The 13,835-nt window shown below is 40.3% G+C and overlaps 1 protein-coding gene across 1 annotated transcript; it reads left to right on the top strand.

The window, feature by feature from the left end:
* Positions 1-1,142: 1,142 nt before the first annotated feature.
* Positions 1,143-12,802, top strand: TMEM128 (transmembrane protein 128). Its single transcript, XM_074951688.1, has 5 exons — positions 1,143-1,284; positions 3,384-3,525; positions 6,621-6,782; positions 8,169-8,278; positions 10,123-12,802. Exons 1-4 carry the CDS (start codon positions 1,173-1,175, stop codon positions 8,266-8,268), a joined length of 516 nt encoding a protein of 171 aa, XP_074807789.1. The 5' UTR covers positions 1,143-1,172; the 3' UTR covers positions 8,269-8,278; positions 10,123-12,802.
* The last annotated feature ends 1,033 nt before the right edge of the window (positions 12,803-13,835 follow it).

Below are 13,835 nucleotides of genomic sequence, written 5' to 3'. Positions count from 1 at the left end.
GGATTCAGAGTGCAGGAGGGGACTCCAGGCTGGGGTGGGGGAGCAGGCTCAGGGCTGGGGCAGAAGATTGGGGGGTGTGAGGGGATGCAGGCTCTGGCTGGGGCTGTGGGGTTGAGCTGGAGTTTAGGGGTTTGGAGTGTGGGAGGGGGCTCGGGCTGGGGGAGGAGGTTCAGGGTGCAGGCAGGGGCCCAGAGCTGGGGAAGGAGGTTGGGATGCAGGCTCAGGGAGGAAGTTTGGGTGCGGGGTGGAGGTTCTGACCTGGGGCAGGGGTGTGGGCTCCAGGAGGGGGCTTAAGGCTGGGGCAGGTGGTTGGGGTGCAGGCTCTGGGAGGGGGCTCAGGGTTGGGGCAGGGGTTTGGGGTTCCGACCTGGGGCAGGTTTCAGAGTAACAGCCGTGTTAGTCTGTATTCGCAAAAGGAAAAGGAGTACTTGTGGCACCTTAGAGACTAACCAATTTATTTGAGCATGAGCTTTCGTGAGCTACAGCTCACTGGGGCAGGGGCAGACTCCAGCTGGGCTGTGCTTACCTCAGGCAGCTCCCAGTCAGCGGCACAGCAGGGCTAAGGCAGGCTCCCTGCCTGCCCTGGCTCCATTGCTCTTGGAAGCGACTGGCATATCCGGCCCCTGGTGGAGGGGCCAGGCTGCTCTGCACGGTTCCTAGCCAATGAGAGCTGTGGAGCTGGCACTGGGGGCAGCACACGGAGCTTCCCTGATCATCCCAGTCCCTGCGCCTAGAGGGAAATGCCATCCGCTTGCAGGAGCCCCATGGAGCCTGCCTTAGCCCTGCTGCGCCACCAACTGGACTTTTAGCGGCCCAGTCAGTGGTGCTGACTGGAGCTACCAGGGTCCCTTTTCGACCAGGTGGTCTGGTTAAAAACCGCACGGCTGGCAACCCTACCCACGCCAGCACCACGTTTAGTCCCCGTGAGTGAGGGACGCCACCTGTGGGGCTCTTGCTTTTAGAACAAATTACTACAAAAGCTCACAGTGGTTTTTAATAAAAAAAAGAACTACCAAGAAAATAAGTCACAAAAATGGATATCAAGGCAACACAGCGAGCGCGCCGCTGAGCACAACGGCTACAAGTGCTTAGAATGCCTCTATTTATAGCTCCCTCTCAAAAGCCCGCCCTACCTGCACTTCCTCCTGGCGTCACTTCCGGAGCAGCCCAAAATGGCGGCGGGGGTGGGTGACAGGGATCCGCTGTTACGGCTGAGACGCCACCTGAGGGAGGAGGTAGAGCCCCAGACACTGCTGCTACAGCCTCCCCCCGGGGGAGTGGCTGGTAGGTGATTTCTGGAGCCTGCGGGGGGACTCCCCCCTTTAACGGGGGGGGGGGGTGGCGCGTGACCTCTGCCTGGGTGGCGCACGGCGCCTCTCCTTCTCCCCACGGCCTTGGGAGAAGAGGGCAAGGCGGGGCCCGCGCGCCCCCGTCCCAAGAGCCCTCGCGCGGGAGCAGCGGTGTCGGCTGCGGGGGCCGGGGGGAGGCTCCCCTGTGGAATGCGGTACGTGCGGGGAGGGCGCCAGCGCCGACAGTCCCGTGGCTTTTCTCACGGCGTGCTGTGCCTGCCGCCGGGCTTTCCTGCAGAAGCTGGGGTGCCGGGCGGACGGAGCCAAAGGAGACCGGCAGGGAGAAGGAGCCTCCGGGCTGATGTGGGGAGGGGATTCGATCGCTCTGGGGCTGCCGGTGGCTGTAGTACATGTATGGTCTAGGGGAGAAATTGCACCAGTTCTAGGAGTATTACACTGGAGGCAGCACCTTCAGCTCTAAGCCTGCCTTACACTTCCATTTTAGGGGGTTAAGTGTGTCGTTTAGAGGTTTTTAATTGAAGTGGTGAACACCAGTAAAACCCTGGTGTGGCCCCTATTATACCAGTATAAATGTGGCTCATGCCAGTGCAGTTATTAGCCTTCCCATAGGGGAATAAGTGGCTGCAGCATGCCCTGCTATAACTATATCCATGGTAGGGGGGGTGTGCTGTGCTAAGGGGTGGTACCTCGAACTACACTTTCTCATGTGGACAAGCCCCTTGTGTGTGAGTTCCAATAGCTGGCCCTGTCTGTCAGGGTACATATTCTCTGCCCCTTATGCTAGCCCCCCCCATCCCCCCCACACACAGCTGCTGAGGAGAGTTTAACAGTACTTCCTTCTTGTGAATTTGTAGGTGTGTCAGACATCAGGTTGCGGTAATTTATTGTTATGAAGCTATTAAAATGTTCATGAGAGGAGGGAGAGTAGTGGGGAGGAAGACCTGTACCAAAAGGGAAGGATGAAAAAAATCAGAGGTCTCACACCCTTGTTGTAGAGGATCTCAGGAATACAAGAATCGGATCTCAAAGCAATGTTTATAGGCAGCATAAAGGCCCCTGGAACTGTGGACCAAAGGGGGTTGAGACAAAGGGAGGTTCCAAAGTGGTAAGTTAGGTAAATTGTGTCAATAGATTTAGCAAATGATTATGCAAATCACAAAAAAATATAAAGTGAAATAAAATATATTACCATGGCAAGGGTGTTACTGAATGTTTAGTACTCGGGAAAAGAGAGAAGCAAATCCAGGGCAGTTATAAATTAATATGCTTGTCATAATAAAGGAGGCTTAAAATATATGAAATGTTCAAATATGCAAATATTTCTGCAGATATTCCCATCAGTTTAGTTTAGTTCTACCAATGTATGTGTTTTGTTTAATTAGTTGGTCTTTCAACATCGCAGGTAAAAGAACATATACCCTTGCTTTCAGAACCACATGCTCCTTTGCCCTCACACTGATTCGGTCTGCTCTAAAATTTGTAAGGCACTCGGATCTTACTGTGAGAATTCTAGAAAAATCTAGATTTCCATGTAATCACTTTTTTACAGTAACTTAAGTTAATATCCTCTACGTATAAAGCTAGCTCCTGACACTGAAAACTTGGCATGTGACATTGGTAGGAAGACGATCTATGGGGAAATTCAGCTTGCAAACATCAGAATTAATGAAAATGGATGCAAAGAAATTAGTGTGTGGAACACTGGTCTTACCTTTGCATGTGTGTCTTTCATATCAAACAAATAGATTCTTTATAATGATTCTTAAGTGGTTAAATAACCTTTTCAGCAATGTAAACAGCTGTAAATGTTGCTGGCAAGATACACAAACAGAGTGTATGCTGATTATTTACTTTTTCATCAAAAGGCACCTTGCTTAGTTTTTGTTTTTATTTCAGGAAATTTGCAGAACCTTTTTAGAATGCTTCCATTTTAATTCAAAATATTTTTTTTATAGTGAATACATTAATCTCTAAAGAATGAATTAAAAGTATTAAGTGTCCTATTTTATTAAAATAAAATGATACTCCATTTACTGGTGGTTTATAACAGAACAATCATGATTTTGTTTACAGAAGAATCTACAAATGTGGAGAAAAAAGAGAAGCCTCTTCCTAGACTTAATATTCACTCTGCATTCTGGATTTTGGCATCAATTGCTGTGACATACTATGTTGAATTTTTTAAAACTATCAAAGAGACCATTCAAGCAGATAGGTAAGGGACCCTCTTCTTAAAAAGAAAAGTTCTATGTATATCTTCAGTGTCGTACACAAAACATGGTATTTCTAAACTTTGCATTATTGCTGTAGATTCCATCTTTGTGGTCAATTAAAAAGTTAATTTTTCCATACAAGCTTAAAAAATTCTTCTTACACAATAACACAGGACCCAGTAATCGAGTTATAGTACATTATTTTGCTATAGTGTATGGGAACAGAATTTAGAACTTGCTCTGTCTTTTGGCCCTATATTGGGTTACATTTTGGGAAGGACATACTTTGGCTCTGCAGAAACTGTCTGTTTTTGGAAAATTTATTTGAGTTTGAAAGAAGTTAACACCATTAACCAAGGATGGCTTACTGCACTCCTTGAGAGTGAGGGAAAGGGAATTTAAAATGTAAAAATGAGGGGATAATACCTGGATTTAAGATGGAAGTCAAAAGATAAAAAGGTAATATTTATTTTCATTGCTATTTGTCCGATGGCATTAGTTTACAGAGCTAATGTATTTGTGGGGGGTGGGTTAAGTTGAAACCATTAACTCAAAAACTCCATTGGTTTTGAAGGAGTGAATTGAGGATCGAGTCTTAAGTATTTTATAAGGCCTCAGTTGTGCAACACTTACATATGCTTGAACTTTACAACAGTGGATAATCCATTGATATGAGTGGGACTACCCATAGTAGTAAAGTGCGTATTTTCAGGATTGGTGTCTGAGACTGGACACTCGTCAATAGAAGTACTAGTGTTATAGTTGAATTGGAGTAAAGATTTGTAGACCCTGTGTGGATACAAAATTTGTATCTGCGTCCAATGCATAAACATGGTGCATGGATATCCGCATCCGCCAATGTGGCTATCCACAGATATAAAATGGATATCTGCAGATTTGCAGGGCTCTAAAGATTGAGCTGGTTTGAAATAGGGGTAACACAAGTTATGAACTCATCTTTGTTAAGAAGTTTTGGGATATTGGAGAAATTCTAAAATTCTTGCCTAATATTGTGTGAGCTAATACGTAAATTCCATATATTGCACATATAGCAGACACAGTCATAATTAATTTGTAGCACATAGTTTTCATTCATTGTGTGTGTCTTACTAGGTTATCAGTTTTGAATATTGTTGATATTTTCTGGGCTCTTTATGAAAATGGCTCTCATGGTGAGGAGAGGTGGCAAGCTTTTTTTTTTTTTTTTTTTTTTTTTAAATGAAGTAGCTGCTTCCAGTGGCTTAATCTTGTGCCGAAGATTATTCTACAAACATTGTGAATTTTACATAGACAGTTTTATGTTTCAGGAAACCAGATAATTGTTACTGATAAGAACTTCCATATCCAGTCATTGGATTTGGTTTGCCTTGATTATCACTCATGTAACTTATCTCATCCATGCAAACACATATGAACAGATTTAAAATCCATAAAACACAGAAGTTTTCAGAGCTGTAAAGTACTTTTATGGTACTATAAAAAGGTAATGAAATTTAATATCAACTTGTCTTCTGATGTGTGTATTTTTTTTCTTTACCTTTAAAAATTATGTTTAGGATCAGATCGATAACTTTCTTCCTGAATAGAGTAGAAAGACTTGGAATGCACTAACACTTTTGCATTGTTTTCAGTTGGGCTGGTGCTTGATGAGTATTTTTGAAAATCTGTCCCCAAATGTGGTTGAGGGTCCAATTTTGTGCTGAGCTGTTCAGTCCCCTGTGATTTGAGTGCTTAGCTCCATGCAGAATAAGGTCCCCACTGTCCCCTTGTCTCTACCAGTGCACATCTAAGAGCTTTGCTGCAATATTTCAGAGCAGGTGATCTCTTGAACAAAGACAATTGCTGTGCTGTCCTTTGTGGTTTAGTAAATTCAACTGAGGTGATATAAATTTGCTTAATTTGTAAAGTTGAGCATATTTGAACTCTATTTGGACATATCTCACCAGAAAATAATTTTAAAAAATAATTTTCTTCTAGGAGGTAAGAAGCCATCACCTATAGTCCATAATTTGTTAGCTTTCTAAGCTCCATACATGTTGAGTTCCATATGCTGTTATGCCTGGATTTGAAATAATTTTTCCTTATGGTTTTGTTTAGCCAGTGTATTAAACTGTTTGACTCTATTAGAATCCTGTAATGAGTTTGCAGATGTGAAAGTTTATTAAGACATTTAACTAACTTTACGTGTGAGAATGATCTGAGAAAATACTGTAGTTTAGGAGTTGAAAACAAAGTAATACTGTGTATTTAAAAAAAGATAACTTTTTTCCAAGGGTTGCAGTACCGCAGAACTAAGTGGAGTTAAACTTTAGTTAATCCAGGAAGGCTTCTGTTTGATGATCAAAGAAAAGCTCAGAACTTCACTTTATATAAAGAACTACATAATAACCTGTCATATGAAATACAAATGTAGTGGTTATCCTCTGGCTTGGGAATGTGGCCAAGTCTAAACAAAATAGTTTTGCCAATATAGCAATATCAGTAAGGGGGTGTGTTTAGAGAGGTTGTGTGTGGGGTTTTTTTGTTTGGTTTGTTTCTGATACATTTCTGTATCAGCAAAAGTCTAGAATAGATCCAGTTATACTGGCATAAAAATGCTTTTGGTAGTATAGTTTATTTCACTTTGACAATTTGGTGTAAGCTATACCAGCAAAAGCACTTTTTTGCTGGTACAAGATGGATTGGTCCATATAGCGATATGGCTAAATCTTTTCTAGTGTAGACCTGGCATGAGCCTAACTATTTAGGACTCTGTTAATCTGTTGACAAAGCTTGACTAACAAAAAGAATTGTTCCAGTATATTTATACACTGCAGAGCAGAACATTACTGAGACTTGTTGCAAGTAACTGAATTTTGTGAATTATTGTGATACATGATAACAGCAAGAATAACGTAGCATAAGATATGCTTCAGTACTTTCTTTGTTTTATGCAGATGTGTTGTATTTTGTGAAATTAATGTACTCCTAGTAACATCAGCGTTTACTACCACACAATAAAAATCTATGAAGTAAGGAGCTACTTGTGAATTACAGTGATGGATAATAACATGCAAACTGAAATTTGTCTGTATTTAATTTCTTTATTTCTTTGCAGTTGGTGCTTTGTCCTCGGCAGCTGTTTGTTGGTTGCAAGCTTAGCTATTGCTTTTTACTGCATAATATATCTAGAGTGGTATTGTGGAATTGAGGATTATGATGCCCAGTATCCAGTATTGATACCTGTCACAACTGCCACTTTTATTGCAGCAGCAGTTTGGTAAGTTAAAGTGCTGCAGAAATACATAAAGCTTCTGCAAAACCTGAAGAGGGATTACCAATGGTAACACCAACAGGCTGTCTAATTTAGAAGTGCCATAGAATGGTCACTTCTGTAGATCTTGGTCAAGTCCAGTAATGTTGCTCACCTCCATCATTTTTTGGTTGCATTTTCCTTGTATTGAAAAAGTGAATTCCTAATTGTGGGAAAGCTATGATTGCAGACTGGAACTGAGGCCAGTAATGGTCAAAATTGTATATTAAGTCCACTTCTAGGTGTACTGGGTCTTCTATTTTTTCCAAGTGTTACGAAGATAGAAAAGTCCTTCACTACTTTTGTTAAATTAAAGGTGATTGTTAAAAATAAAGCTGAGAAGATAAAGTGTATAACTGACAAGTTAGTTGTACACCGAGAGTATTTAGTTTTGTCCTGTTTTTCAAGGTGGAATCTACCTCAAATTGCCTTATAGCCAGACTGCTGGTCAGTACAGATAGCTTTTATCAAACTTGCAGAATACTGCTTAAATAGAAAAATTTCAATATATTTTTGAAGCATTTATAACTTGGCTCTTATCTACATGCTCCAGCCTGATGCCTTGCTTTGTAAAATGCTAAAGTCTTATTCCCAGTCTATAACAATTGTGCATGGTTACAGAAAAAGAAATCTGCAAAACAAGAAGTTTGTGTATTCCAAGTTTCACTACTGCATGAGTTTTCAGACAGTGCCGGTAGGTGACCTTATGACACATCTGCTACAAAACTTGAGAACAAAAGGGAGGGTGAAAGAAGAAAAATGGTCACACTTGGCTTAAAATTTCTGTTTTTGTTGCTTAAGTCAAATCTTATTCTCAGGTTATACAAGGATATCTTGGAGTTCTCTTGTCAGTTAATTCATGGTCAAGGCTGCTTAGCTGGATGATTTTAAAGCTTTTCATAATTGCCAGCCCTGCACACTGAACACTATCTGAAAATCAAATTGCTCACCTTATTTCCTACATAAACACAGACAGTAAGAAGCCTTAAATTAAAAGTTCTTTATGCTGATGCCCTCTCTCTTCATGGCTGTAATATTTGTTGTATAGGACAATAATTAATAGCTGTTTTGTTGGGAGGGTTTCTAGTAAACCAAGAATTGTGGCACAGGTGTGTAATAACATGGTGCCACTTCTATAGAGTTGTCTTCCACACCATAACAAAATTATTTGATTGTGTAGAAGAAGGGGAGAATTTATTACAATACTGTTTTCAAATAAATTTTTGTCTTTCAAGATTGGGGTGTTGAGTCCTTAATCTTACTTCTGGTACAATATGCCAAATATGTGCAGGATATAGTACGTGACATTAGAACTACTAAAAAAATATTTAAACTTCTTGTTTTTATTTCCAGTCTCAACATTGCCTTATGGCCTGTATGGTCATTTCTCACCCCTCTGTTGCTGTTCACTCAGTTTATGGGTGTTGTGATGCTTGTGTCACTGCTGGGATGAGTCACATAAGGTAACACATTTTTAAATATTTATGTACATCCACACATTTGTTTTTTGAATTACAATAACTTTCATTTGACAAACCAATTGCACTCTAACAAGTTTAGTTAATATATCTTGTCTGTAAATTAGTCCTTATGCAAAATATGCAGTTTTTACATGCTGAAAACTAATCCCTCCCCCCACCCTTCATTTCTGAATTATTTTTCAACCTTCAGGAAGGAGCCAGGGTTGGAATTTCACATCTGTGTTGGTGCTAGTGGGGTAGAGATGTTGGTAGGTGGTATATCAGTGTGTGTCTTCGTGGTGCTTTGGCCATAGTGCAGGAAAGAAATGTACTGCAGAATAGGATTAAGTGGCTTGTCAGGGAGATGGACCACTGATTGACTGAGAGTGGGGAGGTCTGTAGGTGAGTGCACACTGTGCTGGCATTTATCTGGCTGAAAGGAGGAGTGGCAACTACAGGAAGAGATGGGACTAAAAGCAGGAATACAAAGCATGCTTTGCATAGAGCATTGGAGTAAGGTGGGACTATTGCCAGCCTCTTAAGAATTGAGTTCCTAATATGCCATTAACATAGCATTAAAATTAATACGTATATTGGCAAATATGCAAAAAACAAAGTCCCTAACTAAAATGTTACCTCAATATCTTAGGGGAAAACTTGGCCCAAAGTCTACTAAAATTCCCAGTAAATGTGGTATTAGAGCACTAGTGACTTGAGAAGAACATTGCAATATTTTTTCTTTTGCCTCAAGCAATATGAACTCTTCACTTGAACCTTTTTTCATCCTGTGCATCTCACATTCAAGGACAGGGCGAACTTTTAGGTTTCCTCCTCCATTTCTCCCACATGCTTGTGTATCTTATTTCCCATATTCCACATGCTCTGGTAACTGAGGGGAGTTTTTCCATCCTTACCTAAAACATTGTCAGTCTGGATTGTAAGCAGTAGAGACCAATGAATTTAGACATCAGGAACTTTTGGCCAAGTGGCTGAAACTTTATTAATCACAACAGGATTACTTCTGGGGGCAATCTGTCCTAGTGGCAAAGGAAAAAGGAGAAAACTATTGACACCCATTTGTTACCATTTCTCCCCTTTCTTGATGCTCAAATCCAGAGCATTCCATTCCTAAGTCTCATCCTTCCCACTTAAACAATAGCCCTTCTTTGTTTGCAATCCAGAATGGCTTGAGAAACCACTAAGTCTCATGAGGTGGCTCATGCTTCCTGCAAGTGAGCCACCTTTTCTAAGGGAAAAGAATTTCCCCTTGCAGATTTGAGACCACCATCCCAGTAACTACCCTCCTGAAAAGGGGATCTGACCGGCTGTACAACCCAAAATTGTGATCCTCGTAAAGTAAAGCAAACAAAAAAATCCAAGCTGCACAACACAAACCACGTATATCCATGTCAGTTCAGCAAACCGCTTATACCAGCTGGTGGAGCCAAGAAAAAGGCCCTCTTCTGTTTAGCCTGGCTCTTTATTAACTGCCCTGTGCAACAGACATCTGGATTATCCAATGGTAGCTCCCCTCCTAGAGAAACTGGTTCACTGGCTAGCTGACTGGTGTTACAGGGCATAGCCTAGTGGGTTAGCCTGTCCTCGGCTGCCCTCTGCTGCCTGCCCATCCTCGGCCCTGTAAACCCATTTAAGAAGGCCAGCATGCCTTTATGTGAACACAGCGATGAAGAATGTAATGTACTCCTTTCAGTTTCTGTCTCTAACTCTAAAGCTAACACATCTGAGATAACTAATAGTTCTGACAAAATATAATGCTAGTTTTGCTTTTGTTTGCACAAAAGAGCTAAAATAATATAACTAATCCTTACTTTTCTTTGAGTTTCTAGGTGTCAAGAAATCTGCCTTTGCAAGGAGGTAACTAACTTGGTTCACTACACTGTGTGCAAACTTTAAATACTATGGATTCCTTGTGAACCTCTGCTGAAAAACATGGCAATATTGTATTTCAAAACTTTAATATCACATTAAGAGTCTGATTCACATTTACAAAAGCAAATCAATTCAACATTCATGACAGTTCCGTCTGTCACTGGCCATGTTATTGTTGGAATTTGTAGGAGGAAGAGGGGTGCATGTGCTGCAATGCCCAGAAGCTACTAGGCTGACTTAAGGAACTGATCAAATTAAGGTGTCACTAAAGAGTCCTAGAAGGGTCTGTTATTAGTAGCAGATGTCTGGAATGGGAAGCGAGTTGGATAACATATCAATGTCAGCTATTCAGAAGAGATGAGAACTTTCAACTTGAACAACACAAGTGAATTCGGAACATAACCTCTGAATTGTGTTACTGAATTTAATGATGCAAACTCATCAAATCATAGTGCAGTATAAGTATGTGTGCAGTCTAATTTGAAATTGACTGTAAACTGTTGGCTCTCCAATATTTTTTGTAAATTTTGTTTCCTTAAGCTTTGTATGTAAAGAGCTCGCTGTTTCAAATTATAAGGCAACGGTTTCCTTTTAAACTAAATTCCTGTGCTCTGTCATACCTTTTAAAAATAATTCGGAGAATCTCTGCTTAAACTCAAAAGTTGTGTAATATCTCAGCCAATAGCTTGTCAGTCAGTTATTTGACTTTTTTTTATCAAAAAAGTATAAATGCAGTAATGTAGAACCTATTTTAGTGACCCAAAACTTATGATCCTTCTAACTGTTTCTTGACCAAGTTTATGTATAGTATTACAAAGGTAGGTAACAAGTGAGGGATGTATTCTTAAATGCATTTTGTCTAAAAATAATAATCAGTTGACTTGGAAGTACTTGAGTTTTTGATTTAAATGTTGTGCCACTTAACACAATTAAACCTTATTAATTCCATTTGAATTCTAAAAGTAATCCTACAATAGATGACAATTCTAACCCAGGCTTATACCCAAAGAGATGAGCTTCTGGCTGGCTGTCAGTTCAGTTTTTGTTTGTGTATCTTCTGCTAAATTATTGGTATTTGGAATTAGTGAATCAGGCTCAATCTAGATGGACAATGTTTATAAACTTCTGGTATGCCATATTTTATCTTTAAAGAAATATTCTGGTCTATTGCCTGTTACTGTACCTCCATTAAAATTTTGGGGCCAGATCATCTGCAATAGCAAAGAAGCCACAAGCAGGTATGGGAGGAGGCCTTCAGCGATGGTGTAAACCTCACCTTTGCACACCCTTGATCACCTTTGCACACCCTTGATCCTGGTACCATTGTTAGCCACTTTAGTATCCCTGGCATAAATTAGAGCATCTCAAAAGAATGGGTGCTACTAGAGGTTCCCCCTTTGCTGGTGTGACCCTCCTGTGGCTCTATGACCAGATTCTGCCAACATTGTGCAGCCATGCTGCAACGGAAAATATGCCCTATGCCTAGAAAAATTATTGATCCATAAAATTTTAGTACATATTTGTGTTTCTTTGCCAATTCAGACATGTACATTTTAAGATCTTTCCTAGACACAGTAAGTTACGAAAAGTACAAGTGCCACTTATTCTGTTGATTTTTGTTTGCTTCTCTGATACAAGATTTGGGGAATTAAATTGCACTTATTCACCATTCCTCCTCCCTATCTGCTGTTAAATTAATTTTGTATATTACATGGAAGAGTGCCTATTAACCAGATTTCCCTTTCCTTTCTCATCAAGAAGGAAATCTACTATAAATTTAAAGGCATCTAGTCATGCAACATTGGGAATGTAAAACTGTTAGTTCATTTTGGTTGAGATTAACAAATATTTTTCTAGAAAACTACAGCATTTAATCACAGAGACAGTGTTGGGTAGAGTACTTAATGTAAGATACCACCAAAAAACAGGCATTTTAAAACTTAAGAATGCTTCAGCTCACATCTACTGTGTACTAAATTTATTCCTTGTGATTGTTACTTGCAATCTGAGATAGCAAGCCAGCATATAACGACTACAGGAGGCTAAATCATTTAATGTGTATAAATTTTCATAACTCAAGCTATAAAATCAATACTAGTGCTATTTCCACAGTATATGAAGTTTGTCAACATTTAGAAGCTCATGGGAATAGCCATCGTTCTGATAGGCTCTAGTCTGTCTTAAAACAAATTGCTTCATTTCGGAAAACATGTTACTCAAAGCATGCAACATAAGTGACCCATCAAATTAAAACTGGTGTTATTTGAACTAGCTGGTACAATAAGTTGATCGCTTGAGTAAGTCTCTTTTAATTTTAACCTTCTCGATCTAATGAGAGCTGGAAATATTCTCAAATAATAAAAGGGAGACTTTCTGCAGGCTCAGGGTTTTCAACTTTTCTTGTTTTAAAAATTCCTACAGTTTCTGCATGTGTGTATATATGTAAATTTGAGATGTATTTTGTTTATCATGATGCCTCAAATGTATTATTGTTCAGGTGTAGTAGTTCTGTCATTGTATACATCAACAACATGAATTGGTTCCTTTAAATCTTGTATATTTGCATTAATAAAACACTATGCAGCACACTTAATTTTACAAAGCTTCTGACTGGAAGCTGTTAATAAAAAGTTTATATACAGATGACTGATTCATTTTCAATGCCTAATTCCTTAAACAATCTGATTACTGTGTTCTTGAACACCATAAACATGTTGATTTGTGAAGCAGGTATGTTGTAATAATTGGGCCTATGAATTTACCCAATTATGAGCTCAACTGTAAAATAAGTGAAAGTTCATAAAGTGTTATAATAGCCTATAACAAATGTTGGGGGAGTGGATGAAATTAATCCAAACAAAAAGGCCTACTGATATAACTCAAGGACTGTGTTAAGATCATACCTGGCAAACACAAATGTAGGACCAGAAATCAAGGGACTGAAATTGGTGTGCTAAAAATTAGGCCTATTTGGTTGGTATTTCACGCATCACTCCCTTTTGAGGGCCTCAAAAAGCAACTTTGGGGGAAATGCTGGCTGGCTGACTGAAAAATAAGAGATGAGGAAGGAGTGAGCTTCCCCATCATTGCTGCCACTGCCACCATGTCCTGGAACCACCCGATCTTTATCCTAATCCTGAGAGATGTTCTGACCAGCCTGGGCCAGAGAGAGGGGGACAAGAGCTCGCCACACCTACCTGCTCCAGCTAAATCCTACCACCACTTGGGGAGGAGGGGTGATGTGTGTGTCTCATGTGTACATGCGCGTGTTGCTTTATTTCTTCTCTTTTGTATCCCTCTCCTCTTTTCTTCTGTCTAAAAGATCTGTCTTAGCTAGTCAAGGCTACATATTTTGCAACACTGCTGTAAGTCTGTGCCCAGAAAGGCAGCACCTAAACGGCCTATTGCTGGTATAAGTTTGCCAGGTCTCAAGTGGCTAATAAAACCCTGTTTTGTGCCTGCATTTTTCCAGCAGTGAGGTTGCCCGTGAAAGTCAGAGGCAGAGAACCTACATTTTCTATCTTTGCCCATTCTTCTCCTTTCCCATGTGTGTCTTGTTTTGCCTTTTAGGAAATAGGATTGCACTTTAGCAGCAGCAGCAACTCCAGCCCATCTCAACTAACCTCTTTTCCCCAAAAAGGACAGTTATGGCCATCTGTAATGCCATGGG

The sequence above is a fragment of the Natator depressus genome, chromosome 4 (assembly GCF_965152275.1).
Source record: "Natator depressus isolate rNatDep1 chromosome 4, rNatDep2.hap1, whole genome shotgun sequence".
NCBI classification, from domain to species: Eukaryota; Metazoa; Chordata; order Testudines; family Cheloniidae; genus Natator; species Natator depressus.
The sequence above is the reverse complement of the archived record's forward strand: the minus strand, read 5'-3'. Positions and strand labels throughout refer to the sequence as shown.

Excerpts from the sequence above, each read along its gene's own strand:
- TMEM128 (XM_074951688.1), top strand. The coding sequence starts at position 1,173 with ATGGCGGCGGGGGTGGGTGACAGGGATCCGCTGTTACGGCTGAGACGC. Across the intron at positions 3,526-6,620 it reads GAGACCATTCAAGCAGATAG|TTGGTGCTTTGTCCTCGGCA; the intron begins GTAAGGGACCCT and ends ATTTCTTTGCAG. Across the intron at positions 6,783-8,168 it reads TTTATTGCAGCAGCAGTTTG|TCTCAACATTGCCTTATGGC; the intron begins GTAAGTTAAAGT and ends TTTTATTTCCAG.